General features: G+C 44.2%; 1 protein-coding gene across 3 annotated transcripts in view; it reads right to left on the reverse strand.

Annotated features, from left to right (window-relative positions):
• The window catches only part of OXNAD1 (oxidoreductase NAD binding domain containing 1), a 65,612-nt gene extending 54,309 nt beyond the window's left edge, over positions 1-11,303 (reverse strand). The window contains exons 1-4 of one of the 3 annotated variants that reach the window (XM_083188796.1): positions 11,180-11,303; positions 5,067-5,251; positions 1,394-1,547; positions 994-1,060 (exon numbers count right to left, since the gene is read on the reverse strand). In XM_083188796.1, coding sequence (XP_083044922.1) covers positions 994-1,060; positions 1,394-1,515 — 189 coding nt within the window. In that variant the 5' untranslated portion in view covers positions 1,516-1,547; positions 5,067-5,251; positions 11,180-11,303. Of the gene's footprint in view, positions 1-993; positions 1,061-1,393; positions 1,548-3,400; positions 3,547-5,066; positions 5,252-11,175 lie in introns of those variants that run through there. The other 2 variants (XM_083188795.1, XM_083188797.1) reach the window with 2 other exon arrangements.
• Between the last annotated feature and the right edge of the window lie 4,164 nt (positions 11,304-15,467).

The raw sequence follows: 15,467 nt of genomic DNA on the forward strand, positions 1-15,467 counted from the left end.
CACAGTTATAAACTCAAATTTATAAAAGCCCAAAATGTTATATGGACTACAGTATAAAAGACCTATAAATGACACAAAAAAATGTGCTTTCACAATCCTCGCTAAACCAAAACAGTTATAATCTTATGGGTAGTCTGCATTTAGAGTCAGTGCAATGGCGTATGTCCTAAAACTATTTAGTTCTGCTACCTAAGCTCAATTCATTTACAACCTATCTTTATTTGTATGCTGCTATACAGTATCACTGCCCTACTGTATAACTACACCAAGCTGAAGGACCTCTGCTGACACATGACTCCAAAGCCTCAACATGATGGAGTAATGCAGACATACAGGCAACTATAGGATTAGTAGAGTGGTCCAAAAACAAAGTACAGTAGTGTAAGTGGAACGTTCATCCTATGAACAATTTCTTCACTTCTTTGTTTTGACTACTGTAATTGTGCTTAGGATCTGTATATCAGAAAAGGAACCATTATTGGACTTACTGTAATTCCTTTATAGTGCTAAGAGTTATTTAGGTAAACAGAATGAGATATGTAGAACACTTAGAAGCCCATACATGATACAGACATTTATCATATTTATTATCAGTTATTTTATATAGCGCACACATATTCTGCAGCGCTTTATAGAGAATATTTGAACATTCACATCAGTCCCTGCCCCAGTGGAGCTTACAATCTATATTCCCTACCACATATACATGCACACACAGACATTCTGGTGTTAATTTTGTTTGGAGCCAATTAACCAACCAGTATATTTTTGGATTGTGAGAGGAAACCAGAGTACCTGGAGGAAACCTACGCAAGCACGAGGAGAATATACAAACTCCACACAGTTAAAGCCATGGTGGGGATCAAACCCGTGACCTCAGAGCTGTGTGGCAGTAATGCTAACCATTACACTGCCCATGCTGCCCCATGTGGTATAGGACACTAAAGCATAAAAATTATAATGAACACTGCATTTACCTGGATGGTTACTCACCTCTTGTCTAAATGTGTTTGCAGTTCTCTCCAAATGGTCTGTTTTTCTTTGCGACGTCATTTTCTGTCTGTATCAAAAAAAAAAAATCCAGAGTTCATGGTTAGAAAATAAAACGTGCTCTCTATGCAGCGACAATCTCAGGAACAATCACACAGTAGGATTTAGCTTCCATTCAGTGTGACCCACCAGGCACAGGAGTGTGATCAGCAGAGTTAGCTCTGCGGGCTGGACCACACTAACACGGTGTGGCGTTACTTACGGAAGGCTACAGTTCTAAAACAACAGCAACAAAGATCTACTGTTTGAGAGTTTGATAAGCATCTCTTTCCCAGAACAACAGAACTGCCATCACATCACTTTACAAACAATATTTCATAGTGCCTGTAGACAGATCACCCACCTATTCAGGGTAGAAGCGCACAAAGCAGGGGCCCTCCACAGCGACAAGGCCGACTGACTAGTGAAAATTCCAGTAGTCCCTCTGAGCACTTGACAGGAGGCAGAAACCACAGCGAGAGCCATGGTACAAGGTGCCAGCAATCCGGCACTTGAGGCTAAAAGGTTAAAAAATGAAAACAACTTTAGATTAGGGTTAAAAAATGACAGGGTTGTAATCACATTCATTAAATAATAATTAAACACTGGTGTTCTCCTCTGGAAAGGATAAGCCCCTCCCAACCCCACACACCGAACAACTGTACATTGTTAACCCTTCATGACCTGATCTATACAGTTCTGTGCATATCAGATGACACATAATGAAACACTATATGCTATAAATACAAGTTGTGCCCTGTAATGAATGTTCCAATAATAAAAATTATCTTCTAAGTCAGCGGGTCTCAAACTGTGGGTCCTGACCCCAAAGTGGGTCCCGACCCCCTCAGCATGGGGTCACGACTCCATGTTGATGACCATCAAATTAATGTGTCTGTGGTGGGGGGGTCAGGGGATAACTCATTAAGTAAACACCCTCTGCTTCCCTCTTCCATCCACCCTTTCCCCCTTTTACACCCCCTCATTTCCCACTGACTCCCTATTACAATAGCGGTCACTTCACTGACCACACATGTGGCGGCCATTATGTGGTAACTTGCTGGGGTCCTGTAATAATTTTTATTGTCCGACGGGGTCCCCGAGCAAAATAGTTTGAGAACCCCTGTTCTAAGTTATTTATTTTATATCTATGCACACCTTCTGTGTGGTCTGTAAGCCATGCCTGACTTGGGGAGGTTTCTAGCTATAATCACTGAGTGAGAATGGCACACCTGCAGCCAATAACACATAGCACACTGACAGCTTATCGGGGAACATCTGCCTACTGTACATATTAATACATTTATTAGTTCAAGGTAAACACTTATTTTATAATTTTCCTTTTAGAGATATTTTTACCTAAAATACAGTCCATGCTGAGTATCATTTTTTAAAATGTGCTTTTATTAAAAATTTCAAACAGTAAAGCTGGCTATACACTTATGCAATTTTGCCTGATTCCGACGCATCTGGCCAAAAGAAGTGATCGGGTAAAAATTGCCGAATCGCATGCGTTTTTGATCTGATCTGATGCGTGGTCCCTTCCGCATCAAATCGAATTCCCTAGATCATTTTTGGACCCAGTGCCTTGTCTGGGATCGAATGCGATAACCCGGATTCAAAACGACCGTATGCGATCTTACCCCTCAGGAAGCTAATGGGCAGTTCAATGAGGTCAGCTGTGATTTCTTCCCTCAAAAGAAATCCCTCACAATTGTTTTTAAAACCAGAAGAACTAGATAAATATCAGGTTAACTTTATTCTTTATTAAAGAAATTAAATTTAAATACTATTCCAAAAGTAAAATTCTGAACTAATGTCTCGGCAAAGACTTTCCATGACTCCTCTAAGACTTTAGAGCAGGTTGTTAGGGGCTGTTTCTCTCAATATCCACTAAGCCTTATGTGGGGTGCACACCAGGACGATATGGCCCAAAACGAGTCAATTTACATACAATCTCGACCGATTGTATGTAAATTGGCCATGTTTTGGGCCATTTCAGTGTCCTTTTGATGTGATCCCGATCCGATACGCGGCCCCGCGGGTCGGTCCGTCTTTTCTGAGATCCTACCTGCTGCAGGTAGGATCTCAGAACCGACCATTGCAGTGGGTGGGTGTCGTGATCGAATCGCGATCACATCAGCCGCATTTTCGCGACATGTTGGCGGCGCCGTCAGCGGGTCCTACGTTCCTGTGACGACCCGCTCACGAGCACATCGTCCTGGTGTGTACTGGGCATAATTAGTCAATCCTGGGTCACCTCGGTCCAATCACCTGGCTGTATCACTTGCTATCCCCTCCACCTCCTCTCCTCCTACTATTTATTGCTGGAGACTGAACCCAGCTCGTGAAAAGACCATGTTATACAGACCGATAAAGTTTTGGAGGTACTTTCCATTCAGAATAAAAGGGAAGCGATCAACCCAACAATGGTATGCGACACTCGCAAGGCCACCATCAGTGGTTATGTTCTCTCCTTAGCCAAGGCCCAGAAGTAGAAAGACTGTCAAGCTACTAAGGAATTAGAGAAACAGAGTGATGTCCTTACACTACAACACCAATGATCCCCTAAAAATAGTAAACTTTTAGCATTGAAAGGACAAATATACTAAATTATTTCTGCTGAAGCAGCTAAAACCATGGGCAATAAGGTAGAATCTCTTTTAGCTTCCCATCAGATTGCTTGTAAACAACAAAACACAATCCATTCATTATGGGACCCACAACACAGGCTGAAAAACGTGTAAAGCGCTGCGGAATATGTGTGCGCTATATAAGAAACTGTTAAGAAATAAAATACCTATAGGCAACTCAGAGTAGAAGATGTACTGTAGCTTAGTGCCAATGATATTTTATTCACCCACTCTAGTCCATTTATTTCATAACTCATTCAAAGTTTTACATGATTGTGGCTCCATTTACAATTGTCATTATGAATGTATCCAACAGTGCTGGATCTTAATCAAAGACATTCTCTCGTAATTTAACATTTTACTGGGGGGAAAAAATGCCTGAAATACTTGGGTGTATCTTTATCCAGGCATTATTCTCAACTCTACGAGGCCAACTATCCTGGGCTGCTTCACACCAATGCGGGTGATCTTAATAAATTATCAAATCTGATTATATCTTGGTCTAGGTGGGCAAATGCTTTTATTAATTAATATCCTCCCCCATTTCTTTTAAAGGTCCATACACACTGGGCGACTATTTGTTATGCAGTTTAGGCACCATTTGATATGCCTTTATGTGAATATATATTTTTTATAATTGGCTTTGAGAACTATACAGGAGGTTAGATCTTACCAGTAAGCTGTAAAGTCTCAAAATACCCCCCCCTGCAATAACTCCTCCTATAAAGTATTCTGCTGGATTCCCCACAGCTGCGTTAACTTCATATCACCTGGCTGGAACTAGAACTACAAGGACCTTTTCCTTTTTAGATGTTGAGCATTTAATTACCAAATTTCATCCAATGTGGGCACAAAGACTGGGTGATCTTGCTTGTTGGTCTCAGGTCAGGCTGCAGGGCCACTTACAGTAATGGTGTGTACACACAGTCGGTTAGGCTTGTTATTCGATCCCAATGCGATCAGATCATAACGGGAACGAATCGCATGGCAAGCCACCCGACATGCATGCGATTTTGACTATATAGTGCAGATCTGCACTATATAGTCATCGCTGCCCTGTCTATCTGGGTTTCGATTTCTGCTGTCCCGGAAGCGTGCATCGGGATCGCAAGGTGAACCCCCCCCAAAGCTTGGCATTAGAGCAAACTGTCCAAGACCATAAGAAGGTCCACAACACATTTTTAATTAAGAACATTTAAATTTGCTTTTACATGAAATTGCTCAAATTGTGTGTTAATTTCTTCCCAGGAGACATTAAAAAAAAAAGGTTTCCCCAATCACCTGTTGCTGTATATTTGCAATATACTGTAGAGCAAAACAATTCAGCACCATTCCATGTTTTTATTATTAGCCCCTGTTTTTAAAGCACTGACATATTACGGTGGTGTAAAATAAATTCCTTACTTGTAAATGCAAGTGGGCAGGATATCACCTGGCTGAGGTGTATCAGTGAATGCCGATGAAACAAGTCCCCACTTTATAGAAGTGCGTCCAAGATGATGATGTTTGTACAACTCAGACCATCTGTATCGGACAATGTATCGCTCAGACAGCAAGTGGCAAAAGGAGTGATGACCTCATTGCTCCACCTGAGCAACATAAAAGGAAGTTATTGGATCAGAAAACCTGTGGGGTTTAATAAATATCTACAAGACAAGGACTTACAATAATTGTATGTGATGTAGACTATTGCACTAATGACATGCACAGGACACCAATCATTCATGCCTGGTTGCCAATAAGGATGGTTTCCAATGCATCTATTGGCACAACAAATAAAGGGAAACATTGCTATGCAAAATAGCAGGGCTGCTTTCTATTAGTAAGTCACTAGATCTGAATTAAAAAAAAAATGTACAAATACAGTTGGAAGATCACCATGATATACTGGATACACACTGAACAATATGCAGGAAATCGTTAACAATATCGTTATCGTGCATAATGTTCATGCATATCGGATAGTGTGTTCCCAGGTTCACAGACCAAAGTAATACCAGAAAACATGTGGCTTCTAAGCACAAGCATTGACCGGCCAGGTCTAATCTAATTTGGACACAGGGGGAGGGATTTAATACAGTCCAAGTTTGCTGGAGGTGCGGAATGCCACCAGAACTATGGCCTTTTTCACAGCGGCAATCATTTACATGGCATTGTTTTGTCTTGTATAGGATTGGCGCTTAAGCCGGAGTTTGGCCGGTATCCTGCACCTCTGGCGAACTTGGACTGTTTTACATCCTGCCACTAATGCCTATATGTGGGAAAATCAGTCTCTGATAGTGTCACTCAGATAAAAATAGGGATTGCTGAAATTGTATGAGGCTGTCTCACATAGAAATGTCCTATACCCCGACAATATTTGGCTAAAGAGGCCTAGTGGAGGTGCTGCCCACAACAACCAATCAGATTCTGGAATTCTTTTTACAGAATGTATAAACATTCTGATTGGTTGTGAATGTCAACACCTCCTCTTGACCTCATTATAAGGGCCCTTATTCTGATTCAGTCGGATGGCTGTGTGTGCGGACGGCCGATGTTTTGTGTTTGCGCATGTGCGAACGCCTCGCACGTCCGAACACAGCGTGAATTCCATGCAGAAAATGATCCTACGGAACCATCTCAGCAGGGGGTGGAGAGGGGCGTGAAGGGCTATTTGTGCTCATTACGATATGCATGCGCCCCCGTTTCATGGGCGTTCCCATGAAAACGATTGGCGTGTGTACGGTAATCCGGCCGTGACACACGTGTGGGGGGGGGACGGGGACACAGCTGACATAGCCGGATGTCAGCTGGCCGCCCATATTCCTGCTTTAACACAGATTACTGTCCGAGTAGTCTGGAGCACTCATGGCTGCCTGACCGCTCGGTCCATCATTCGATGGTCGGCGACTATCGGAGGATGGGGGAGGTTCCCACAGGCCAGTGCGTGGGTGTTCACATGAAACATCCACTCGCGGTCCATTCGCCTGGCATCCTACCGCATTCGGATGGCGTGAGCGATCCATATGATAGGCGGGGTTAGGAACACTCTGTGCCCATCCGAAATACGCAACCGTCCGACTCAATCAGAATAAGGGCCACGGTGTGATTCATCTCCACCATGACCCTGATATGCCTTTCCATTATCACTTTGACAAGCTTGGTACAGCAATGTAGTTGCAGATGCTGCTCCCTCCTAATTCAGATTCATCACTCACACAGTTACTGTAGCATACGCTTCAAATAAAACCATCAGATGATTTATAGATATCACTATTTAGCAGAGAGTAGCTATGGGGGACTTTATAAGGATTGCAATTCCAATATACAAACAGTTAAATACTGCAGACAAACTTTTGACTTTTGCTAGAAAGAAAAATTGAACTTTGACTGCCCCTGCGCACCCCTTTTTTGCTGCTGGAGGTTTCTCTTCCTGGTGTTCTTCCCAAAAACACCCAAAGATAAGTACAGGAAGTGGGTAGTAGGAGAAGAAACCTCTTAGCGCACCTGGTGTTCCTTAAAAAGATTTTTATTTCATCACAAAAAAATCACAAAAAAATCAGAAATACTTTCTTAAAATCCACAAGAAAAATCCACAAGAAAAAAATCCACAGACAGGAAAAATAATGACTGAAATTTCCTGATAAAAGAAAAGGTATGATTCTCCTTACCCAGATGACGAGGTGGAGCCAAGGGGATAGTATAACAGGGTGCTTTCTCGTGAATGGAAGAATCACCCTGTAGGCTCCACAAGCTTCTGGGTGGGAGTAAGTCCTCCTGGGTTAGTGGTAGCAATCCTGGGCCAACGCGTTTCGAGTCCTGGAGACTCTTTATCAAGGCTACTGGACTGCTGTCTGCTTCCTTTATTTATAGTTGAAAAAGTGCGGGAAAGATGGAGGGGCGGGGAGCGTGTCTCCTCCTCCCGCCCAGGAAGTAGTGGTCCGGCACTCTTGTTTTTCCCCGATCAGTCTATTGTTTACTTCCGATACCGGAAGTGAGCGAAACCGGAAGTAGAAGTCGACGGCGGCGTCTGTGTTAGAATCATCTTTTTGGACTGTGGAACGATCGTCACATCCTTTATAAGTTGTTGGGAGGTGGCGTCTGTCATCTTCCGCCATATTGCAGGAGGGAATTGCCGCAAATCGTGGCACTTAGAGCTAGTTTCTAAACGGAAGTCTGAGCGGCCATCTTTAGTGTGGTACTTAGAGCTCGTTTCTGAACGGAAGTTTAGGCGGCCATCTTTAGTGTGGTATCTGAGCATCTTTTCCCATTCCCTTTGGTTTGTGCCTCAGATAAAGAAAAAATAGAGCTCTAAGTACCACACTAAAGATGGCCGCTCAGACTTCCGTTTAGAAACGAGCTCTAAGTGCCACGATTTGCGGCAATTCCCTCCTGCAATATGGCGGAAGATGACAGACGCCACCTCCCAACAACTTATAAAGGATGTGACGATCGTTCCACAGTCCAAAAAGATGATTCTAACACAGACGCCGCCGTCGACTTCTACTTCCGGTTTCGCTCACTTCCGGTATCGGAAGTAAACAATAGACTGATCGGGGAAAAACAAGAGTGCCGGACCACTACTTCCTGGGCGGGAGGAGGAGACACGCTCCCCGCCCCTCTATCTTTCCCGCACTTTTTCAACTATAAATAAAGGAAGCAGACAGCAGTCCAGTAGCCTTGATAAAGAGTCTCCAGGACTCGAAACGCGTTGGCCCAGGATTGCTACCACTAACCCAGGAGGACTTACTCCCACCCAGAAGCTTGTGGAGCCTACAGGGTGATTCTTCCATTCACGAGAAAGCACCCTGTTATACTATCCCCTTGGCTCCACCTCGTCATCTGGGTAAGGAGAATCATACCTTTTCTTTTATCAGGAAATTTCAGTCATTATTTTTCCTGTCTGTGGATTTTTTTCTTGTGGATTTTTCTTGTGGATTTTAAGAAAGTATTTCTGATTTTTTTGTGATTTTTTTGTGATGAAATAAAAATCTTTTTAAGGAACACCAGGTGCGCTAAGAGGTTTCTTCTCCTACTACCCACTTCCTAAACTTTTGACTTTTGTTTCAAGTTACTGAGTTATAGGTTAACAGCAACTTAATAACAGATTACTTTCACAGATTTTACTGTATGACCAAATAGTCAGTTCAAGACAGTCATAAATGGGTTTTAATACTGAGCAAACACTGCAGGACTGGCCACATTCACCATGCACACCCTGCCATTAATCAGACTGAACCGTGCTCTGCACTTCTAATGATAATACAATCTTGAGTGCCATTAGGGAGATGATTAGAGAAAATGGTTGAAGTGGCATTCAGCAATTCTCTCTCTTGTATGGCGCATATAATGAGAAAGGAAATATGCAGGAAGGGGATGTACAGTGGGCTGCAAGATTTCCTCAATTTTGTACTGTAAGAGCAATAATCAATAGCTTATTTGCAATTTAAAATACTTGTGAATGACAAATAGTTGTTCAGATGTCAGAAGCTAGCATTTTGATGTACACACCTACTGTACAACCAGGCTGTCCATTACATACTGCAGCCCACCTACTCTAGCTTCATAAACAGCTTCACTTGTCCAGAGACTTACCATAAGGCAGTAGCAAGGGTCAAGTGTACGGTGTGTGGGGTGGTCATGACTGCGTCAGTGTAGACACGCCCCCACTTTACAATGCCGATATCACAGCATTATAAAGCAGGGGGAGTGGCTACGATGATGCAATACTGCCAAAATATTGTGATTACGCAATACTGCAAGAATTGCATCATCAGCAGCCGGAACAGTCTACTTTACTTGCTCAGTGGAGGGTCGGACAGGGAGTCCCTCAAAAAAACATGAGACTTGGTTTTGTCTTGTATCTCATTGACACATTAAAAATACAGGCATACTAACCATTCCCACACACAGCCTGCATGGGGCAGGCTACTGCATAAGCTGCAAAATCAATAGCTGAAAAACTTTTTTCTTTTACTGCAAGTACCAGCTTGTTCTCTAATACCCAAATGTTTTCTTGTGCACAACTGAGATAGTGACAACTTTGCTTTCTGATGGTTTAATGCAGGGGTAGGCAAGTAATTTGTAACGGAGTCCGTAATATATATATATATATATATATATATATATATATATATATATATATATATATATATATATATATATATATATATATATATATTTATGTTGCTCGAGGTCCGGGAAAAAAAAATAGGTACTTCTTTACTTTCACGGCGCCAGCATGGCGCCGCGCGTCAGAGTCCCCTTGCGGGGCTCGCTTCGCTCGCCCACGCTGCGGGCTCGGTGGCTCGCCACGCTAATTAAAATCAACTCCATGCCAACATGGATAGTGGAGGTATGAACTATCCATGTTGGCATGGCGTTAACTTAGTTTATTTTACTTAATTAGTGGCGAGCGTAACCCGGAAGTACGCGCGGCGCCGTGAAAGTAAAGAAGTACCAAAAAATTATATATAATATTTCAGCTCAAAAGCCGCCCAGTGTGTATTGGGCAGCTATGAGTGCTGATGCATGCTCCCGCATAATTGCTGGTGGTCACTGCTCAGCTGCTGGTATTACCAGCAGATGAGCAATGGGGTGGACAGCTTTCCATAGTGCCTTGCTATGTAAAGTTGTCCACCCCTGAGAAAATAGCTCAGAATGTCGAAATTCGCCCAGTGTGTATGCACTGAACAATTTTCAGCCCAGTGATTTTCCCCATCATTGTTGATGAGGAGTGTGCATGGACCTTTTGCACGTGTCAGCAGGGGTTCTTTTGCGGTTGGGTCTAAATTCAAGTGGGCTAAAGTACCTGTTCACGTGACGGGGGAGGAGAGAGGAGGAGGAGCAAGGTCAGAACAAGGGACCCAAACAGACTCTCTGCAAGTTTTGGGCACGGTGGCTCACCACCTGGTTCCTAAACGCAACCAATGGTGGCGTGGATAGTGAAGGGGCAAGGCCCCCGACCTTGGTCCTCCCCCTGGGCGTGAATGGTCCTTTAGCCCACTAGGATTAAGCAGCCAGTCTTTTGCCCACACGGATCTAGACCAGGGTTGCCTACCCGACCCTCTCCTTCAGAGAGAAAATGCTCTGTTCCTGGACTTCCCTGGTGATGATTACCATCTCCTGTGGGGAGCTAGGTAATTGATAAGAAAGGTGTTTCACCACAGGTGATGGCAATCATACATTACCAGGGAAGTCCAGGAACAGAACATTTTCTCCAAGAAAGAGAGGGTCAGGTAGGCAACCCTGATCTTCTAGACCTAACCATAGTAACCAACCTGCTTCATTCTATCATTATATAAAGTAGAATGCATTTGAGAGGTTCCTGTTACAAACTGGTTGCTACAGGCAACTTCACTTTCCTACTTTCCCACTCTTTACCATGCTTTCTACATCTCCCGTGTCCCCATTACGGAAAGCCGAATACTGTACATTGATGTAGTGTAACATAATGTAACTCACTCATTGTGTTACTGTAGTGTATAACTGTGCATCTACTGTGGAGAAATGCTGCCGGCACGTTACTATTTACCTACGAGATCCGCTATGGCCATGATGCTGACCTCCGGGAGCCCTGTACAGCAGCAGCCAGCTTGCCTTGTGTAACCGTAACATCACATGCCGGCTCCACTGGAGGACATTGGTGACTTCTTCCGGGTGTGTGACGTCATGCCGTCAGTTAGTGTCAGCGCGTCAAAGTGAGTAACGGGGAGGGCGCCACCTGGTGGTGGTCTCTTGCACAGTACACTCAGTGCCATCATACATACATTATTACATGTATCATTCAGCAATATGAGAGTTCAGATGTGCCATAGGCGCCACTGCGCCAGTTACACAATAAGGCAGCCACAAAGAGTGTCACATATTACAATAAGAAGGCAATTTGTCTGACAATTTTGACACCTACTTCTGAACTGATGCTGATTTTATTTCTACCAGCTATACCCCTATTTATACTGTATTTTTCAACACACCCTGTACGTTACCTTGTAATTTGTTTTTTGTTTGCTATGTACGGCGCTGCGGACACTTTGCGGCGCCTTATAAATAAACGTACTACTACTACTAAGAAGGTCTTTTTTTTACTTGTGTTGTAGACAGTGGTGCTTTAACGGGATTCAGTATTGAATCCCGGCGTTCAGAATCCCGACAGCCGAAATGCCGACAAGGGGGGGACGTGGATCGCCCCCCCTTGCGGGCTCGCTGCGCTCGGCATGCAGCGGGCCCGGTGCCTCGCTACGCTCGGCACACTAATTTATTCTCCCTCCAGGGGTGTCGTGGACACCCCAGGAGGGAGAATGTGTCGGCATTTCGGCGGTCGGGATTCTGAACGCCGGGATCCCGACCGCCGGGATTTTAACTGCATCCCGCTTTAACGTGCCTTATAGTTTTGTTAATAATCTTGCTGTACTTCGTATCTCAATACCTGTTCCAGTGTTCTTTTAAGGTGCCCATACATGGTACAATTGCTGGGTACGATGAGACACGTGCTCCCACACACATCGAACAGCTCCAAAGTATTGCTATGTACACACGGTCGATTAGGCTTGCTATTCTATCGAATCGCACTGCAAGCCACCCAACCTGCATGCGATTTTGACTATATAGTGCAGATCTATACAGTCATTGCTGCCCTGTCTATCTGGGTTTCTAATTGTTCTGTCCCAGGAGCGCGCATCAGGATTGCAAGGTAAGAAACCTTTGCGTTCTGCATGCGATCCCGATGCAATTTTGACTATATAGTCAAAATTGTATGCTGGATTGTGCCGTGTTTACACACCATATGTGCTGCACATACTTTTTGTACTAGATTGCATCTCATTGCATTGTAAAATGTATGCAATGCAATGCGATCTAGTCCAAATTGCATACAATCATTGCACCTTGACAGGGATGCAAATTGCAGAATAGAACATTGGGCATAATTCAGAGCTGATCGCATGGCCGCAATCGCAGCAGCCAACGTGCAGGCAGATGCCAAAATCCATAGTGAAATCCCACCTTGCGAATACATTTGTGAATAGATGTTTATGGCAGCAAATGTATTTATAGCCATGCAAATATTAAAAAAAACATAAATCGCCCTACTGTGATCAGATCTGATTAACCCCCTCCCCTTTATCACCATTTAGAATAACTATAGGAAGTGGGAATGTATAATGTTTGTTTAATGGTGAAAGCCTTTTATTTAGATAGGTATATATCATAGAAATCTTAAAATGATTAGAATAATAACAAATATTCTTTCTCAGGCACAGCTATGTCATTAGACTCATTGTTCCTTCTCTAGACTTTACATACCGTATGAAAGGATTTCCTACAAATTAGCTTCTTCCTCTTGAACTATTCATTTCAGCTAAGTATAGAACATTTAATGATATAGGCACATTATATTCTGCAACACACATTTTTCTTCATTTGTTTGAATATTTATACTTTACGCGGATGTGGCATACCTTGTACATGTTTTAATTACCTCGTATTTCCTGTATGAACAAACAATGTATGTAGGAGGAAAGGCGAGCATGAAATGAACCATATTTGTAATTATGCTTTTCTTATTGCTCAAGCTGGCCTTAAACAACCCTGGTAAATGAAAACTGGTTCCTTTTGGGTCTGATGCAGAGTTAGCACTATCAGTGGTGGAACTAGCAATTTTGCACCCCCAGCCCAAAACGTTTATGTGCCCCCCCCCCCCCCTCCCATACATTAATTACATTTTTAGTTTACATACATGCTCATTGCCAGGGGTTACATGCTTTCTGCCAAGGGTTACAAATTGCCACATATGTAACTCAGATTATTATTATTATCATTATTATCATCCTTTATTTATATTGAGCCTCAAGGTTCCCACTGTGCCCAATTACAGGGTACATAAACATATATAAAGAACACAGTAACTTACAGTTCAAGACAATGTAGGACAAGTAAAGGGTAGGGTACAGTATATAAACTTAGCTACCTGTACATCAGCAGGCAACATAAATAAATAAATATAAAGGTGGCAGAAAACCTAGGTATTTGATACTGTCGAAGGGAGTATAGAGTAAAAGCTAGTGTAAATAACAGTAGGAAAAGCACATAAGGAAAGAGGGCCCTGCTGACATTGGCCTAATATTCTAACTTAAAACACATAGGTGGAAATGTACTAAGATGAGAATTCTATTTCACATGGTATGTTGCTATGGGCAACCAGTCAGATACTATTATCTTCTAGAACAGGGGTGGGCAATTATTTCAGCTGGGGGACCACGTAACACTTTCAGTAAATGTTGGAGGGCCACACTCAGGAAAAGGGGGTGTGGCCACTCAAATGGGGGGTGTCCTTGAGTGTAGTGTACGACACCATATGCCCCCTATGCACATTATGCAACACAATAGTATACCCTCTTATACTGGCCTCTTACACATTTTGCCACACGGAGGGAGTCAAAATTTACATTACGCCACACAAAATAAGCCAAAATTCACATGGAATGATCCAAAATGCAGGTTATGCAATATGGATTGAGCCCAAATTCACATTATGCCACAAAGTATAATGGAGAGGCTTGGTTACAGCGCTAATGATCACTATGTTTATGGGAGCAGCTATGACTGAGTAGTCAAATCTCATAAATTGTACAATAGAAAAGGGGGAATTTTCATGCGCTCGCCTAGTGTGCATGCACTGTGTACAGATGATGTAGAATGCAGTCTGTTGGGGTAAAAATACGTTTAATGTAGGTGGTTATAAAATATACAAGGTGCGTAGCCTGAGAGGTCAGTCTGTGACCTGGAGGGTGACTACAGTTCGTGGTGGGTGGGTGTGGGTGGGTGATGCTGGGAGCCCTGGTCGGGAATGAGGGTCTCAGCAGAGCCCTTTTACCATAAACCTCCTATGGTTTATGTCTCTCAGCAGAAGTCGTTATGGAGGGGTGGGGGGGGGGGGGGATGGGGAGGAAATGCACTGAGCCCTTACGGGGATGGGGGTGTCAGCGGAACCCTTTTACCATAAACCTCCTATGGTTTATGTCTCAAGCATTAATGTGAACCCAGGAGTACTGGTGGGAGAGGGTAATTAACTTCTGTGGTAGAGGTACAGTATGTGTGCTGTTATGAGCCCTGGCGGCACTGGCGTAACTATAGCACCGCGGGGGGGGGGGGGGGGGCGCTGTGCATATGGGGACGCCGGGGACTGCGGTGCTATAGTTACACCTCCCCCCAATCCCCCGCAGGCTTACCTATTTCACTGGTCCCGGCGGCTCCGTTCTTCTGCTGAGGACCACCACAAAATGGCCGCCCCCATATAGCACACAGTTCTCTGAAACTGTCTGCTGTATGGGGGCGGCCATTTTGTGGTGGTCCTCAGCAGAAGAACGGAGCCGCCGGGACCAGCGCGAAAGGTAAGGCTGCAGGGGATTGGGGGGGTTTGAATGGGCGGCGGGGGGCGCCCCCCCCCCCTAACGGCGGGGGGGCGCCCAAAATGTAGCTACGCCGCTGCCTGGCGGGGATGAGGGTGTCAGTGGAACCCTTTGTACCATAAACCTCCTTGGTTTATGTCTCATACAGTCAGTCTGCGCCTGTGTCTTTGTGATAAAGTCAGGCAGTGAGCGGCGTTCCGCTCACTGATCTCTTACCCTGTAGTTGTTTGCAGATAAGCACAGCGGGAAGTCCGTGCTGCGTCTGGATGAGGAGACGCTGTAGCAGCCGCTATCAGCCTTCCGATGTCCCGGCTCCACAGGTACTGTGGACGGGACGTGATTTCCGGGTTGCCGGTCTCGCGAGAACGCGGCCAACCTGGGGGACGTCACTGGAATCGCCGCAGTGCCCGTGCGCTCA

This window comes from Crinia signifera, chromosome 5 (assembly GCF_055691185.1).
Source record: "Crinia signifera chromosome 5, ASM5569118v1, whole genome shotgun sequence".
Classification (NCBI taxonomy): domain Eukaryota; kingdom Metazoa; phylum Chordata; class Amphibia; order Anura; family Myobatrachidae; genus Crinia; species Crinia signifera.